The following is a 17,592-nucleotide window of genomic DNA, read 5'->3' on the forward strand; positions in this document are numbered from 1 at the left end:
GTCTATGATGTACCTATGAACAGTTTCCTCTGATGTCCATGACTTCCGAGCCTGTGGACTTGATCGTGGTAGCAGATAGGATCATAAACCTAATCGTAGGGAGAAGCATCTGGAATAAGCAATGCCTACGCACAAACTTCTAAATCTGGATAGTGCTGCTTCTGGCTACCCTAGCCGCTGTGAATGCCGAGGTAGTGGTTTCAATTCTCGGTTAATGTCGCCGGATCGAAACCCAGTATCAATCTAATACAACTGGCGCACGTGGCGTAATTAGAAGCTGAAATATCAAGTAATGCTTAATCCTTTTGGGATCTCTCAGCGACGTTCACTCATGATCCTACAATGCTTAGATCGGACATTATGCTTTAGCAAACCAAAACACAAAGCTTCGAGAAACTGCGTAATGGGGTGGCTGCTCACTTACCACAATAATCGGAACTTTATTATGAATAAAAACGGCACTATTCATCTTCTTTCAGGATTCTTCTGCTTGCTTTACGGTGGTTACTGCCACACATCAGATGCGTCGCTCTATTGATTTATTGAATGAACTTTATTATCATTCATTCAAACTAGGATAGGGTGCGACTGAAGACGTACCATGACAGAGTCGCGGTTATCACAGAGCACCCGCAATGATACCAGCATACTCTACATTCGTCTTTGACATTCGGCTTCTGTGCATGTTCACATCGTTCTGAATAGATTTTCTCGTCGGTGTGCACAAGCAGATGTATTTCCTACATAGTGACGTCTCATACTTCATCCAATAGCAATTTCTATCGGCTACGGCTTTCCAAAGCAGCACATTGTGCGGTCAGATTCACAGATACAGAGGTGGCTGAAATTCTGGCATGCTGACGCCAAATGGCTAGGTGCGTCATTACATAAGATACGACGCAATGTTACACAAATATCTCGTTAGGATGCGGATTATCGTGCTCACAGGGACTACTTAAACGTTATTTTCAAGAGGACTTTGGTACCTATAAAATGTGAGAGTTGATCGAATAATTTCCGCGGAGAGTGCTTTGTTGGCGCATTTTACACGTGATTGCATGCTGGTTCTTTTTTGGCTGAGGTATGCAACTTATTATTTTTTATTGTATTAACGCCGTCCACAATGGCAGGCTCTCACAGCCGGCAAGAATAGTTTTCGTAGCCTTTCGACTATAGGCGCCGTTTCAGAGACTAATGGCACGATAATGCAATAAAGGGCCGGTTGAATGGAAGACATTATTGTCTGCGTATGAAGCATCAATCGGCATAAGTCAGTGTAGTTATGATGGCAGCCTTTGTGAGACCTATCACTGAAATGGAAGCATGCGTAAAGTTATGCGATAAAGATATTTCATCACGTGCTTGCATTTGGGTACCATGTTGCTTATCAATACATATAATACTTCGCGCAGTATGTGGAGGACAGTACGTAAGGTCCTAATGCGAAATTCTAAGAATGCACCGATAAAGCTTTTATGGTAGACAAAGATCACTTGCAGTACATTCAGATCATATGCGGGAGCCAAAGGGCGTGCTCGCTGCGGAAACTTATCTAGGGTGGCAGTAAGCGCACACGACGTGCGTGCAGTAGTGTTACTAAAGTTAACAAAACGATGTTAAGCTTAGAAGTAAATGAAACGCCAAGTTATACTTATTGATTTTGGACGTAAGAACAAACATAAATTGGCGACACAGCGCCGCACTCTTTATATATCTTAAGCAAGTCTTCGAGATGTATACTTACTTGGCCTACATGTGTGTTGGCATTCTTCTAACGTGGGGAAGTTGTTTCCTTTGTAAGAGCAGCCAAGGTCCTCGAAGCATGCGTCTTTTAGGGTGTTGAAGTAGTAAACACGCACCGACTTCGATCCGCAACTCGCGAGTGGACGATGCATGAAGCATACTTCACCTGAAAGGGAAATGGGCGGTTTTTGAGTACTGAAAACAAAGCCATATCACTGATGTTATGTTCATAAGAAAAATATTGTGAACTCCTGTTTCCAGGAAATTTTCAGCTCTGAAAATATTTACATTATTCTTTTTAAGCGTGTCACAGTTTTCATGGGTCCTCGATTGACATGGGAGTATTCGACATAATAAGCGCGAATCATTCGGAATGTCTCCGAAGAAGAAGAAGTCATATCATGTGGTAACGATTGATAATGAACACATGAGACATTGATCTTCAATTTCTCATGGCAGGAATAGCATTAAAGGTGTGGTAGTGTTTATGCAATACAAGCCTAGTGAGTTGAGCAGCTCGTAGGCGAGTGGTGTTCTCACTAGACCGTGTACAACCATAGCATTTTAGGTGCTAAATGTGCAGCACAAAATACAGTTTGGTAACAGCACACATACAATAGAACGCAAACAATAACTACTAATTGATCATAACAAAAGCACTAAGGAAGTCGGACACGACGGCCAGAATTAAGAACAGATTTTGTAAACTTGAACTCTACACATATTATAAGGGGAGCCAACCATGGCTTGGCACTTATACCTCGAAAAGTAAAGCAAGACGCGATAACGACTCGGTGATGGGCATCCAGTATAGGCTATCCCAGTTGTGGCCTGCGGCACAACAAAGGGTCTAGAAAAGAACTTTGCACAATGTTTAGTATACAGGAAAGGCCCTTCCATGTCGCGTGCCTCCTTGCTTTTACACTTTGCGCTCCGGAATCATTAAAAAGGGGGGTACTTTATAAGTAGCTTTGTTGAATATTAGCGCTTGCGACTGTCTGCCTTCGTTATCGTCGCCAATGATTCGCGCCAATGTATACAAGCAGAACGAAGTACCAAACAGCCCGAACTGCCTTTCTTTTATAGTTGGATTTCAAAATTACGGTGCGATTTATTTGCACGCGTTTAACTTCAGTGTTCATCTGGAAATCTCAAATGGCCGAAGGGGTCATGCAATGGTTCCCGATGGGCTGTTTTCGCCTGTTCTTTTTTTTTCTTTCTTTTCCAGTATTTAACACTCAAATTTTACCAGTTTACCTGCTTTAGCACACAACTGGACGCATTTTGTCTTAAACCGCTCCATATTAGAATGCTAGTGCTTATCGGCCTTCAACGTACATTCAGACTTTGTCCATGTCTGTCATTCGGACCCAATTTTGAACGCCCGTATATGCATTTGAAAGCAAATGTTGAAACCAAGCCTGTAGAATTCCTTGTTCTTCTGTCAAGTAGGAAAAGTTCTTGTTTTATATTTTGGGGATATAGAAGTATAGTCTGAAAGGCCTAGTTTGCCCGAGCACATGATGCATCTATCTGTATTTTTGGTTTAAAGAAACCGCTGACATGTAGAATTGCATAGTCAGTTTATCTATCTATCTATCTATCTATCTATCTATCTATCTATCTATCTATCTATCTATCTATCTATCTATCTATCTATCTATCTATCTATCTATCTATCTATCTATCTATCTATCTATATATATATATATATATATATATATATATATAATGAAAAGCATGCAGTCTACTGCACACCACATGCCGTGAAATAATAAACTGGTTTCTATACGAGGTGACCGTAAATAATAACGTTTTGTAATTGTTTCAAAAGGCGGGCTTCTCCTATGAAACGGTAAGGTTTCTGAAACGGGGCTTTTTTACACTAGAAGCACAAAGGAAGAGTGGTTATGAAAAACTTAGAAAAACAGAAGCCACGAAGCACGTCTGCATTCACGCACACTACCTAAGCAGGCAGAGTAAATCTTGCGCGAAGTTCTTAACATACAATCACGGTGAGCTAACCTAACCAAGCATTACGCAACCACTAATTAGAATGATTATTTATGAGCGCAACCGTTGGAGCACATACATGCCCGTGTGTTATGTCCCGACTTGGCAGTAATTAAATACAGTAATCACATTAGAGTAACTAAAATACTTTTTGCTGTAATGGGTTATGCCATGAATTACTTCAGGGAAGCAATTTAAAGAAATTTGTTCATTACTTTTACGATTACTTTTGGCTAAAATACATCCCTTATCGAATAAAAAAATGACCAAAATAGGAAATAAAAATAGAAATGACAAGTTAAACTGCTTGGCAAACCTCAAGTGGAACGATGCGATTAATATCTCTGTTTTCTACACATTTGTGCGGTAAATGACGTGTATATAAGCTACTTCATGGATGATGGAAATCTTATTGCGTAATTTCAAACTTATTTTATTGCTTCACTAAGGAAAGTGTAGTGCAATTACAATACTTTTGCCTGGAAGTAATTTATAATGCACAATAATTGTTTAGGAGCAATTTAGATTTCTGTAATGTTTATTTTAGAGTAGTTCAGCAAGACCTTCAAATATAGGCAATGGTAAGTGGTAGTTAAAATTTCTAAAATACAGATTTTATGGGTCGGACTAAGAAATGTGTCGTAATATAACAGAAATGTTTGATCGGTCGCGGTGTTGACTGCTCCACAGAAACTATGCCGTCAAAGAAAGATTCTGTCGCTTACTGCTTCTGCAGGTCTCGCTGCATTCCATGAACGTTGAAAATGGCGCCGAGCTGCACCAAAGTGGCTGACACGAATGAGTTCTGCGGTCGTATTGATATCTGTAACCTGTGCAGTTGCTGCTTGGTTGTATGGGTACGGAGACGTTGCATCTGATGTCGTGAGCTGCGGAAAACGGAATTATCATTAGTGTCAATCCCATCTACAGTGAAACCTCGGTGATACGAATCTCCCGGGACCACCAAAAATATTCGTATCATCCGAAATTCGTATCACTAGAAAGCATAAAAAATTAGCACGCGACAAATAAATGCTGGCCTACGTTTTCATTTATTGTTTTGCAAGGCCGCAGTAACGTCAGGAAGAACCCTGAATCATTGTCAGTTAAGTTTTTAGATGTCGGCAATCATACCAGCACTCGTAAATATACGGCCAGTTCGCGCCTATTTAATTAATGAACCAGGTGCGTTGTGACCCGCGACAGCAGTAGCCCCTTCAAACTTTTAGTATGCTTTTTTGCATGACACCGGCGTACTGCTGCTTTTTATTGCGATAGCAATTATATGGACAGTCTCGGCTGGATTTTGCCGTCGCCGTCGCAGTCATGCACCGTATATATATAAGTATGTATATATATATAAAAGCCCCAAAGAAAAATAATTCAGAAAAATGCTTCCGAAGCCCGGAATCGAACGAGGGACCTCTTGTTCCGCAGCGAGTGGCGCTATCCACTACGCCACGAAACGCAGATCCTCCACGTAGCTAACGGCGAGCGTTATATACATACCATTTACCGCTGGATGGACTCACAGACGGCAGGCGATAATAAGCTTTCTTCATTACCAGCGAGATGGCTCTAGCAGCGCGACGGGCGCGTTTAAAAGTCGTCGTCGAGCTCGCTCGCTTCTTATATTTGCGCAGCGAGAACATTGCCCTTCCGTTGTCTGCTCGCGCGGTTTTCTCGCGGTGAGGGGAAGAGGAATGTTTCACGCTTTCACCGTGATGTCCGCGCTCATGTTACCGAGCGTACGAAAGTCACTCGAGCTGAAGGGACGCCGCTAAACGAACAAACAGAAGATGAGCGCGAACTATCAAGTGTCACAGCTCGACAGTTGAAGCACGCTAGTTTCCTTCGCTGCTTCGGCCGCCTTTGCAACAGGAACGCTGTTCAAACTGAGAGTATCCATTGGCGAGCCTCACTTCGTATAATTCATTAATTTCTTGCTATCGCATTCATTGCTTCGCCCTTGCGGCGAAACTGTGACTTTTCTGACACCGTGATTCTGACAACTTGGCGGGGCGGCGCGCATGCCTACGCTTGCGTTCCCGCACTTGCGCGTGCTTGGCGCGTCTTCCGCGACTGCGCGGACAGCCCCTCTTCGTACCTGGGCGGTGGCCTTACGTTCGTATCAAACGTCGCTGGGTGAAAATTGGTTCGCAACAACCGTACTCCGTCACATTGCAGGCCAATGGGCCTCGGCCGGGACCAACGAAAAATTCGTATTACCCCTAAATTCGTATCAGCTGTGATCGTATCACCGAGGTTTCACTGTATTACACATAACAGCATGTTAATTTTTCTTGGCTCACTCATACGTATTATGTGTTTCTGAACAGAAACAGATCATCATGACCGCAGGTTCTGACATTAATTCGACAGGAAAAGAACTGTGAGTAGTCAGAGTAGGAAAGGTGTGGCCGCTAAGCGTTTTTAACGAATACGTCAAAGCTAAGTGCTTGTGCAAAAAATGCGACAGTAGTATTCATTTATACTGAAGCCGATTGACAAACCACAGGGTCATTAGCACAACCACACCCCCTCCCCCTCCCCCGTATATATATATATAAATATATGTACTACTGTTATAACTGTAGTACTGTTTACTACTGTGTACTGTTTATATATATATATATAAACAGTACCGGCTACCCTTCAGATGTGCTTTGCTTTCAAGCACCTGTGAACGACTGCTGCGGAATTTGAAAGGTAATGGTAAATATAACCAGCAAGTAGCCTAAAAAAGACCAGTGCATATAATACCCCACATTCACCGTGTGTCCCACACAGTGAAAGGAGTTGCCAACAGTTACGGTGCAGGAACGGTTTTGTCGGCTCCGCGCAAGTTCGCAAAAGTTTGTGCAATGATTCCCAACAGAAGGTGCGTGTCCCGTGGCAAACAGTCCGTTGACCCCTCCATTGACTTTGTAACAGGTGTGGTTTACAAAATCCTCCTGCCATGCGATGGCTGTCACATAGGACAGATGGGTTCTGCTGTAATGAGAGGGCGCGAAGGGCGCGGAAGCAGTTCGCTCTAACACTGTGGGCCACCCAGATATTGTACGCGAGCCGAATTTTAAGGAGGCGGTCATTTTACACAGATCTAAGGAGAGATTGGAAAGGGAAGTAGTGGAAGCCTTCTTCATTGCTAGTGCTTTTTTCTTAGCAAGCGTGGCCTCTCTTACTTTGCTTCCTAAGGAGCTGCCATTTTTACATGTTTTTGTATAATCACACTCAGTGTTCCTCTTTGACAGGACCATTTTCCAGCTTCCACTCTCTGCGCATGCCAATTTCAACATATGTTTGGTGTGTAAAAATATTCCATTGTTCTTCGGCATATCCGTATCATCGTGGTTGCTTGTTTATCTTGGTTGCCTTTCCGTCTTTGCCATCAACACGGGTATGTTTCCATGTTTTCATTTTCAGTCATTTGGCCCGTAGGCAAAAAAAATATTATTCCTATCACGGCAGTGTCTCCAGCAATTCATGCAAACCTATTGATAGTGTATCGTTGTTTAGGGACATGTTGCACGAACATGTGTATTCATATTGGCCTAGTATGGCTTTCTGAATTACAGCCGTATTTCGTGCCCGTCCTCAGTGCTTCCCTTTATACGGCCATGTTTTTTCTTAGCGCAGTCTTGCTATATGTGTAACGTATTTGGCTCTCAGCACTAGGATCTGGTGACGCGTTCTGAAGGCGACAATGCACAATGCATTTACCACATATGTGCCATTGTAAAGTAATGTATGACTACATCTACCTTGCAAGAGAAAGTCATGTCCTTCGTGAAAGTCAAGACCGAACAATGCCCTTTGGAGGCCTTGTTCTTCTGGACGTAAGAACAATATATATTGAACAAACACGCCTGTCACCTAAAATACTGTCGATGCCCCTCCTGCACTGCTGCACGTCATCATAACGCCATTGCATGCTTTATACGGAATGCACAAGCTAATGAAACCCACAGATAATGAACCCAAGAAAGGTATAGGGACATTATTTGTAAGCTGTTATGAGGTAATACGGTTTAAAAGTAAATAGCTCAATGTGGAAAAAAATTTACTTGCCGCTGGTAGGGACCGAACCTACAACCTTCGGGTAATGAGTCTGATGCTCTACAAATTGAGCTAGACCGGCGGTCGTCCTCACGTGAACTTTATTGGGTATTTCTGCGCATCTAACACAGGGAATGCTAGCCAACGTCGCCCGTAGCCATGGCAGCGAGTGTAAAAGACTTTCCGGTCAGCTGCCGTCACGTAGCGCGTGATATTTATCAAGCTGACAGCTGACCACTAATCATTCGTACACTACCAGAAGGCATCAAGTTTGACGCAACGAGACCCTAGCTAAGAATGAACTAAGAAAGGGGAATTGATCAAGTTCTCATTTTCTTTGTTATGTACACCTTAATGAAGCGAAGAGGCAACGAAACGATGAAAAATAGAGTCATTATTTGTAGTTTTTATCTTCGGTGGCCGCTGGAAGCGTCTGTTCACTCACGTGTGCTCACTGGAGACGCCAACAAGCGCTAGAAAGGTAATAAAAGACACCATAAAGATGCCGCCCGAAATCATTTTTGGGAAGCCTCCAACCTACAGCAATACTGCACGTTTAGGAATCAGCTGGACATCTCCCAAGGGAAACTCTGCACGTATTTGTTTTGTATTAGTACGTTTTGATAAGAAAGAAACATTCGATTTGGTAATTGTCATATTTCCTATTGCACGTGTTCGAACCGACAATATTGATGGTGGATTATACCGTATCTGAGACCTTTGGCTAGAGGGCAGGGAATTGTGCAGTTACTGTGACTATTCTTGGTGAAGGCATCGCACTAGCGCTGAGAAAAATTGGTACTTCGTAGATTGTTACAGTGAAGTAAAAGCGGGTAAGTTTCATTGGTTGGCTAACCTGCCACGGTGGTCTAGTGGTTATGGTGCTCAACTGCTGTCCCGAAAGTCTTGGGATCGAATCACGGCAGCGGTGATCGCATTTCGATGGAAGCGAAAGGCGAGAGACTCGTGTGCTTAGGCTTCGGTGCACATTAAAGAACCACGGGTGGCTGAAACTTTCAGATCCCCCCACTACGGCCTCTCTCATAATAATGTTGTCATTTTGGGACATAAAGCACTAATAGCTATAAACTATTATAAGTTGGCAACGCGCATGCGTTGCGTATAATTACGGAACCTCTACTTCATGGAGTGATGCACTATTTTTGAAGCGGCTTTTCGTCCTCTGGAGTTGTCGCACTGTGGCGACAGCAAAACATGGTTACAGCTGGTGTCTATTACAATATGGAAGTGAACACAATTTGCGCGGTAACAGGTCAACATGCCAGCGAAACTCTGGATCTTCAAGCGTAGTTGATATTGTGCGATTTAGGGTCTGTTTCCCAGTCATGCACTAGTTGTTTCCGAACGTCCACATATACGCACAAACACGAGCGCAAAAAACATAGGCACATATTTAGCAGAAAAGCTTATTTGCTCTCTTAGTCAACTCACTCTAATGCGACGCCCAGTTCGTTCGTGTCTTCCGAATTAACAGAATCATCTATACGCTGCAACTATCTCAAAACGATGGCTCACCTCCGGGGCTTTGTAGTTGAGGAGGCACTGATGGAAACCGAACATTCCACTGCTGCTGCTGTTGCTGCGACTGCTGGTGCGAACTTGATGTCACTGAATTCGGATTCCGAGGCTCTTGTACAGGTCGTCGCATTGTTCCTGTACTCGGAGTTTGTCCCTGGGTCCGTTGGTGTTCATTGGATGACGGTATTCCACCGCCCCATTGTTGTGGAATCTGCGGTGGAACCATTGGTCTGCTTGGTGGCGACTGCGGTATCTGCGGTGTAAATGATGGTGTCCCTCCGGTATTCGAGGTGGTCGGCCGCGTACAACCCGGACGACAAGGTACGGCTGGTGAAGGGGCTTTCGGCTCTGCATTTATGAAATTGGTACTGCCAATATATCCTCAATTATATCAAGTGGTGACCTATGCAGCTGTTAGCTTTCTGGTGGAAAGTATGCCGAATATCACATAAACTAGCAAAATAAAATTGTTTTTATTTTTAATTAGTGTTGCGGGCATTCAGGCGCAATATATGAGTACTACAAACGCACGTTTTGGCACATGTGTGTCACGTACAATGTATTTGCCTAAACAATGGTTTGTTGAAAGTAAATTGTGATAAGATTTTATATGCACCGTTATTACAGCCGAGCTGTTAGCATCGAGGTCTTTCGTGCGTCGTAGATGGAAAATTATCATCCTAATAAACCGACACGCGCTCAGTCACCGCCCAAGCACTCGGTACAGGTGGTTAACAAGAAAGGCTGCAACGTACGCCCCAAATTAGAGTTCACCGCCCTTGCATTGCTTTGGTAATTTTTAGTGGAGCAGTGTGGTGAGTAGTGGGATTTTCCGAATTTCTGTGGTACACGCTATAGGAGTTTTTTTACAGCAGAGTTGTTATGGTTGAGGTTTGCCTACAGGCATAGAGAAAAAGATATAGAAGACACAGACTAAAAAATGATAAAAAAGAGAGTAGGCATAGACATGTGTAGTATAGTATATCAGGGGGTGGGCAAGAGACATGCGAAATGCTAAAACCCTAGCCATGTCAAAACGAGCAAGGTGCCCAACAACTCTGCTGTGACCCAGCCTTGCGCGACTTAGTGCAAGCTGTACTAATTTTTATCTTGGGCGAGTAATAAATTGGCACTTACTCTTGCTAACGCTTCCAAATTCTCTTTGTATCTATGACAAGTTTCAGATTGGAAGATTGAGTTGCGAGCCTGTTGACTCTATGATGCTTCCACACGCAAACACAAGCAACGAAGTATATAACAACGATTGATTTGTGTTAGTGTAAGCTTTCAGTCAAATATTCATGCTCTGCAATGGTTCCACAATCAACAGCACATTATTTGAAGTTTTCGTTTTTGTGTTTGTAATACTATTCACTCATCTGTGCTGTATATGGGGTGTTCAAGCTAACCCTATCGAAAAATCTCATATGACACGTATGACAGATATCCAAAAATTTCGTGTTGTCATACAAGAACACAAATGATTCATATGTGTTCATACGAGGTTATTGGATACGAGGCATACGTGTCATAAGAGAATTTTCAATAGATAAGGTGGACAGACGCTTAAACAAAGGAAGAAAAAAAAATTGGCCGCGTATCTGCGTGCTTCGCTGCAAATGTCGTCTAAAGACGATAGAAGAGGCGCTGCGTGAGATATGAACGCCATCTGGCAATACGTCGGGAAACGTGAATGCTGTGTTGCGGGCTGGTAGTCCCGGCGCAGCAGCAGGCGAAGACCGGCGGTGACCAACGCGACCGGCGGGGACGCCAACCAGCCCGAACACGCGGTTTGGCGCGAAGCTCCGAAGCAGAAGAAACGTCCGCACTCAACGAGTACTCTCCACACACTCTTTTATATTCACGTCGCCTGGGTAAGGACCCGCTCACGCTAGCGACAAGCCTGCCGCAACGGCGCGGTGCCGCAGAACGTCCGCCGTCGCCGCCCGCGCGAAAGCTGTCCAACTTGCACGGCAAGCTTCGCCGGCGAGCCTCCGGAAAACATGGCCGCACTACTAAAAGCGGTTGTCGTCCACTTCGAATCTATCAAGTGGCCGCCGTGCGCTCTGTAGCGTGTAAGCTCCGAACTGATGCTTCCATTTGCTTTAGATTCATGTCCTTAAGCTTCGACAGCAAAGTATTCGTGCCGATTCGGCCCCGTTTTTTGAGAGCCGTGCTCAAATAATCAATGCTGTAGGCTTAGCGAGTCGAGATGAGCGCTTCCGAATGCTCGGAGGACATAGATTCTGCATTTGTTAGTCGTTTCAAATCCTCCATAGCTGGCGCCACTTCACCTGGTGGCTGCTTGGGGACACCTTATTTGGTTGTACGCAAAGCTTTCTTTAATGCCGGGCCGACTAAAACGCTCTATTGACTGCTGGAACCATGCCTGGCAACGACAAGGACGACATCCGAACTTCTAGCGTGAAAAACGCGGAGCAGAAAGCAAGCAGCTCGAAGCGTCTTGCGGCAGACGCACGCGACGCGGAAAGCCGAAAGCACACGACGCGGTGCGCCGTAGTCATGGCAACCGCTCCTCTGTCGCTCTCCGGCAAACGGAGGACGGCGAGAAAATGGGTCTCGGACCTATTCTGCGAACGGCAAAGAACGGCTGACGTGCGCGAAAGAAATCGCTTCCGCACGGCAGCCTGAGAACGTCAAACGGCAAACGGCGAGCTGCCGTGCCGCTAGCGTGAGCGGGCCCTAAAGCAGGAATGCGAGAGCGACACCCCATGGCACTCGTACAGTGCAATACTGAACCGAAACCGAAACACAACAATGAGCTCGTGCAGAGGGCACGGAGGAAGCCAAGTTTCGGCGCAGTCGCATTTTCAGCGCAGCTTAAGAAACTAGGGTCTCTAGAATTACGTATCTATGTATTTTCTATTAAAGGAACACACCACCTAATACTTACCTAGTGATGTTGCGCCTCAGATATGCGTAATGTTTGCTTTTTGATCGATCAACAATGTACACAAGTATGAACCTAGTCAGCCGTTCATGATGGCTGGCCCTTGGGCAAGTGGTTCAACTTTGGCCGAGTGGCTGAATCGAGGGACGTGCCGACAAACAGAAAGACAGACAGAAAGACAGACTAAAATTTCTGCGTTTAAGTTCCCCAAGGAAGACTATCGGCTTTAAAAACATCAGCTCTTGAAAAATCCTTACATGGGCACAATATTCATAATCCTGTGTATTTAGAACAAGTAGTTTTCCACCACAAAATGTAGTAAGTTATAGTCTATATAGTTGACGTAATACTTTTCTAGGAATCGCTTGTACGTCAATCAAAAAGACGCAGACAACCTCAAATAACCACAAAATAAAACATCGCATTAAGTCAAAACATGCCTGGTTCTTTCATGCAAGGAACAAATCATGAAATCCCACGAAATATTCAAAATTTTCAATTGTGCGTGCTCGCCTGCATGTTAAAATGCGCTTCGTTTAGCATGACCCTGATATGTCCCTGGTATTTAGTATGACGCTGCTATCTTAAAAGTGCGAGGTTTACTTGATCCTAGGGTGCCTCGATGTCCGCTTTGGCCGCTTTATGGTGAGAGCATCTCCGGCGTCTGCTACGGCCGCAGGATGCACGCATGAAAATGGCGACGCGGCGGCATCACTGACATCACGGACTGACGCATCGCAAGGAAGGCGCGCACATCGAGGCAAACTAACTTGATCCTACTTTGGGATCGATCGGTTTTTGCAGTAGTAGTCCTTGGCGGCGCAACCTAAGTGGAGAGTTCTTCATCGAGCTTCATCAACAGTTGCATAGCTTCGCTTTTTAGGTGCTTGTTACGTGGAGTTATTAGTCGCTGTTTCAGTCACAGCCTTCTCAAAGCCAGAAAAACAAGCTGGCGGGGAATGTTCTGCTCCAAATGGCATATAAAACGCAGATGCTGGAGGCTTGCCATATGTGACCACTTATGAGAAGCTATTGAGTCTGCTGAATAAGGAGCGCTTCTATCTAGAAGTGTGTAAAGACGTTCGTGTTATTCAAATTAATCGAATTTGACAAATGGACACAGGTAACGTGCAATAGCCCTGCTGAAACTAACAAAACAACGTTTTTGTACCTTACATAACTTACTTCGCGCTTTTAGACATGCTATCCATAAATTTCCTGCGCAGCGCTAAACTACTCGAACGTAATAAATATCCAAACGCTAGGGATCAAACTTACTTGCACGACATGTGCGTTGGCATTCTTCTAAGGAGGGAAAGTTGTTTCCTTTGTAAGTGCAGCCCTGCTCTGCGAGGCATGTGTCATTTCTGGTGTTAAAATAGTACACAGTCACCAACCCAGATCCACAGCTCGCGCGTGGGCGATGCACGAAGCATACTTCAACTGAAAAGGAAATGGACGATTTTTGAGAATTGAAAACGCAGCAATATTGCATGGCATTGAGGTACTAACACCAATAGTCCGAACTTCTAGGAACTGTTGAGCTTCCAGAAGGTCAATTTACTCAGTATTTTTGAACATATCACAGTTTTAAAGATAGCTCGGAGAAATGGGTGCATCAGACTAAATAGGCCTAATGCATTAAGGGCGGGTGCAAGGGAGTCATATCAAGAGATAATGATTAGTTTCGATCATACGATAAATTTATCTCAGATATCCGGACAAAAATATCCTGTTTGATTACGGCACAAGAGAAGGAGTGGTAATGAATGCATGATAGTATTTATTAACAACTGTGTGGTGGCTTAAGCATGTAAATTATTATTCTCAGTACATTCTAAGAACTGCCACAATTTTTACCCTGAGACCTGTTGCTTTTTTGGTGAGTCATGGCAAGACACATGTATAACTATCTTTAAATATCAACGTTGACTCTCTTTTGGAGCTCATTATAATGTCTCCGGAGAGTCATGGGAGGCGTGACTATCAAAAAGAGTGTTAATTTGTGTCTTTAAAAATTGTTAAATATGTGGCAATCCGAGACTCACGAATAAGAGTATGAGGTAATCGCTTTTTCCCTTAAGGTGTCCGTGGCGGAAATACGTCAGTGAAGACTTGGTGGACCCCGGCATAAAACGATTTCGTGTTAAAAAAAAAGGAAATCAAATCCAAGAATTCCACTGCACGCCAGCTGTCTACCCTAATGTGAAAAACTGGCTTATATATATTTATATATATATATATATATATATATATATATATGGACCGCAGTCGACACGGTGGTCTTTGCTCTATTGTGGCTTATCTGACTTGTGTTAACTTTTACGTGCCGGATCCTGCGTTTAAACGCTTCACAGATATACATTTTCATATATAATCTTGTTGCTACTGTAGAAGTAGCAGGAAGAGTTAAGGACGTCCCGTCGTCTAGCTCACACAGTTACATTACTCAAGGGTACTTGCAATAAAGGCTGTCGGGGGCGGTGGTTTGTTTCAATGACATGTACTGTGTGATCCAGGAGAAAAATGGGAGTTTCGTTAAAAATCGTGTGTGATCTGTCCTATTGCTGGCCCCTTCATAGAAACCACAATTGGAGAATGAACATATTACTCACTGCTTCTGCAAGTCTGGCTGCATTCTAAGAAAGAAGAAAATGGAGCATGAGCTGCAGCAAACTTGTTCGCACAAATTAGTCTTGTTGTCATATTGATATCTGTACGCTGCGCACTTGGACACAGGTCTTACAGGGCTGGGAAATGCTGCATCTGCTATCATGAGCTGCGGAAGATAGAACTGTTATCAGCAACACTTATACAAAACTTTGCTAATAGTAACTTCTACTGATGTACCGATGTATGTACTTCATTGCTCAGAGGAGGATTACCTAATAGACCCTTTTCATAATTATTAAGATAGGTTTCCTGCGATGCAGTTAGCCCAAGTAATGGGGGGGCTTGTCAGTTAGTAGAAACAGCGTGTTCAAGCGGAGTTTGATTGTGCTATGCTGCTGAAAATGTAGACTCTGCTCTCCTTAGTAAAACGCGCGTAATATACAAGCCCCAGCACGTGCAACTAAGACTAGGCTACGTGACGACAACAGGCAGAAAATGAGTGTTCCGCACTCGCCGTCATGGCTGCGATCGGCGCTGACTAACACTCCTAGGTTTAAATTCACATATATACCGCATAAAGTGGACGGGAAGATGACCGCCGCCGTAGCTCAGTGGTAGAGCATCGGACGCGTTATTAGAAGGTCGCAGGTTCGGTCCCCGCCGGCGGCAAGTTATCTTTTCGTCCACTTTACTTTCTTCACTTTTATATCCTAATTACTAGAAACAGCATCCCCTATACCTTCCATGGCATTCTTGTCTGTTAGTTCTCATTAATATTGTGTCTCACTAATGAAAACGATCCCTTAAAAGTCATCTTCTTAGGACCTCATATCCGCTTCAAGGACGACAGGTGCTGCCATTAGTTGGGCGAATATGCAGCACATAGAACTGTACTTTCAGATTGTGAAAATAGTCTATTACAGCAGGATACAATGTTATTTCAGTACATGGCATTAATCGCAATTTTTGACCAATTAAAAATACCTAGAAACCTCATTTGCTTTCAATGTAATAAACAAAGTATTATCTTTTTATTATTTGCTTTGTTTGTTTGTTTGTTTCTTGTTTTGGTCTCACATTGCTTGGGTCTGTATAAGGTTTGCAGTATTGAATAAAAAGGGAAAGAAAAGAAAACCGTGCGGTAAAGATTGTTTAAAAATTATTAATTTTGCATTGTGTTTAACGTGTTTATAGGACTAGATAACTGTTTCGAACTTACTAGTAAGTCGACCCTCAGTAATAACGAGATGCCCTCTCGTATTAGTTCAGCACCGTTGTTTTAAAAAAATCGAATATGCAAATTTTTAAGTATCGACAACAAGTGGCGATGTCCGTACCTTTTGAAACTACTGCCAAATCTTGAGGAAATATGTGTTGTACATTAATAGGTTTGCTTAATGTGGCCGTCTCCTACGCATTTTGTTTTGCTGTTTAAGTATAATACATACTGCTTTAAATTAGTTATTATTGCAACTTTCAACGCGCAGTTAAATGCTCTAATCTGTGAGTAACGAAATGGATGTGCCGAGCGTAGGCCACTTGCACATTGTCTTGTAAGTGAATGTTCTACTATTTGCCTTGGCAATGATTTGTATTGGTCCTCTACTTCGCGCCTACAACTATTATGCAAGAGAAAAGTAGTAGCCGGCGTCCCGCATTGGCATCAAGCTCTCCATACACTCATGTAATAAAAACATGGATGTGTGCTCTTGTGAAGCCAATATAGAAAAGTCCCATGACTTATATTCGTATGCAAGTCCTCATTGGAATGTCGAGCACACACTGCCGTCGTCACTGGAATTATCATGATTTGAAGCTTGTTCGTACAAGGTAAAGTACCAACAAGTAGTTTTGGAGTTGAATATTTCAGACAAGGAGAAGTGAACGAAAAACGTAGCGCTTTCTTTCAATTCATGTTTATTAAATGGAAGAAATCCTTCGTTCCTTTTGCCCCTCGTCTCTGTCTCGCGTTCAGTACAATTATGTAATATTTATTTCGAGAATACTACTACCGCTTGAGTGAGTTGATAATACTTTCTAAATTATACAGAACAACACGCGCTAAATGACAATGCCCAAATATAAGGAAATGTATAAGGAGTCCTGGCAATTTTGTATTGAGTAGGTCGACACTATCATATATTGGATCAACGTGCTTCGCGCTTTTACTCGCGCAGTGTGTATATCCAAAGCAAGTAATTGTATTGCAGCGATAGCTTTCGTAGCGTGTTAAACACGAAATGAGGTACAAATGAGTTTCAGAAAAATTAATGCTGAAGAGAAAATATACCAAGTGAAGAAAAAGTTTGTGTATAAAACGCATGTAGGCTTACCAATAGGTGGCCAAGCAGTGCAGATCCCCGTTAGCATTAAAATACTTACTGGCTTTACATTCATGTCCACTTTCATGTACTCAAAGCACTGGCAAGCCGCGACGCTAGTGTAAGTGTTCTTTTATGAACAATTGTCGGTATTTTTTATACCCTTCGCGTGACGCACGACAGAAGAGAGACTTGGAGGACAAAGGCTTGACAAGGCCTCCCACGAGTACCAGGAAAGTATTGAACTAAGCAGTCCATATGTTTGGTAAGAGCTTTGAGAACAAACAGCTTGCGCGCTGAGCAAATCTTCAGGTATTGTTTACGCTTTTGAGTTGAAAGGATTATTACTGACGCGTATGAAAGGTGAAGTGCGCATCCCAGATACGTAAGCTG

General features: G+C 43.4%; 1 protein-coding gene across 1 annotated transcript; it reads right to left on the reverse strand.

The window, feature by feature from the left end:
- Positions 1-1,654: 1,654 nt before the first annotated feature.
- On the reverse strand, positions 1,655-17,313 carry LOC125759552 (papilin-like). Its single transcript, XM_049418488.1, has 6 exons — positions 17,212-17,313; positions 14,881-15,044; positions 13,544-13,708; positions 9,352-9,702; positions 4,482-4,643; positions 1,655-1,909 (listed from the first exon to the last, which is right to left on the reverse strand). The coding sequence occupies exons 2-6, from the start codon at positions 14,969-14,971 to the stop codon at positions 1,716-1,718; spliced, it is 963 nt and encodes a 320-aa protein (XP_049274445.1). The 5' UTR covers positions 14,972-15,044; positions 17,212-17,313; the 3' UTR covers positions 1,655-1,715.
- Between the last annotated feature and the right edge of the window lie 279 nt (positions 17,314-17,592).

This window comes from Rhipicephalus sanguineus, chromosome 8 (assembly GCF_013339695.2).
Source record: "Rhipicephalus sanguineus isolate Rsan-2018 chromosome 8, BIME_Rsan_1.4, whole genome shotgun sequence".
In the NCBI taxonomy this organism is placed as follows: Eukaryota; Metazoa; Arthropoda; class Arachnida; order Ixodida; family Ixodidae; genus Rhipicephalus; species Rhipicephalus sanguineus.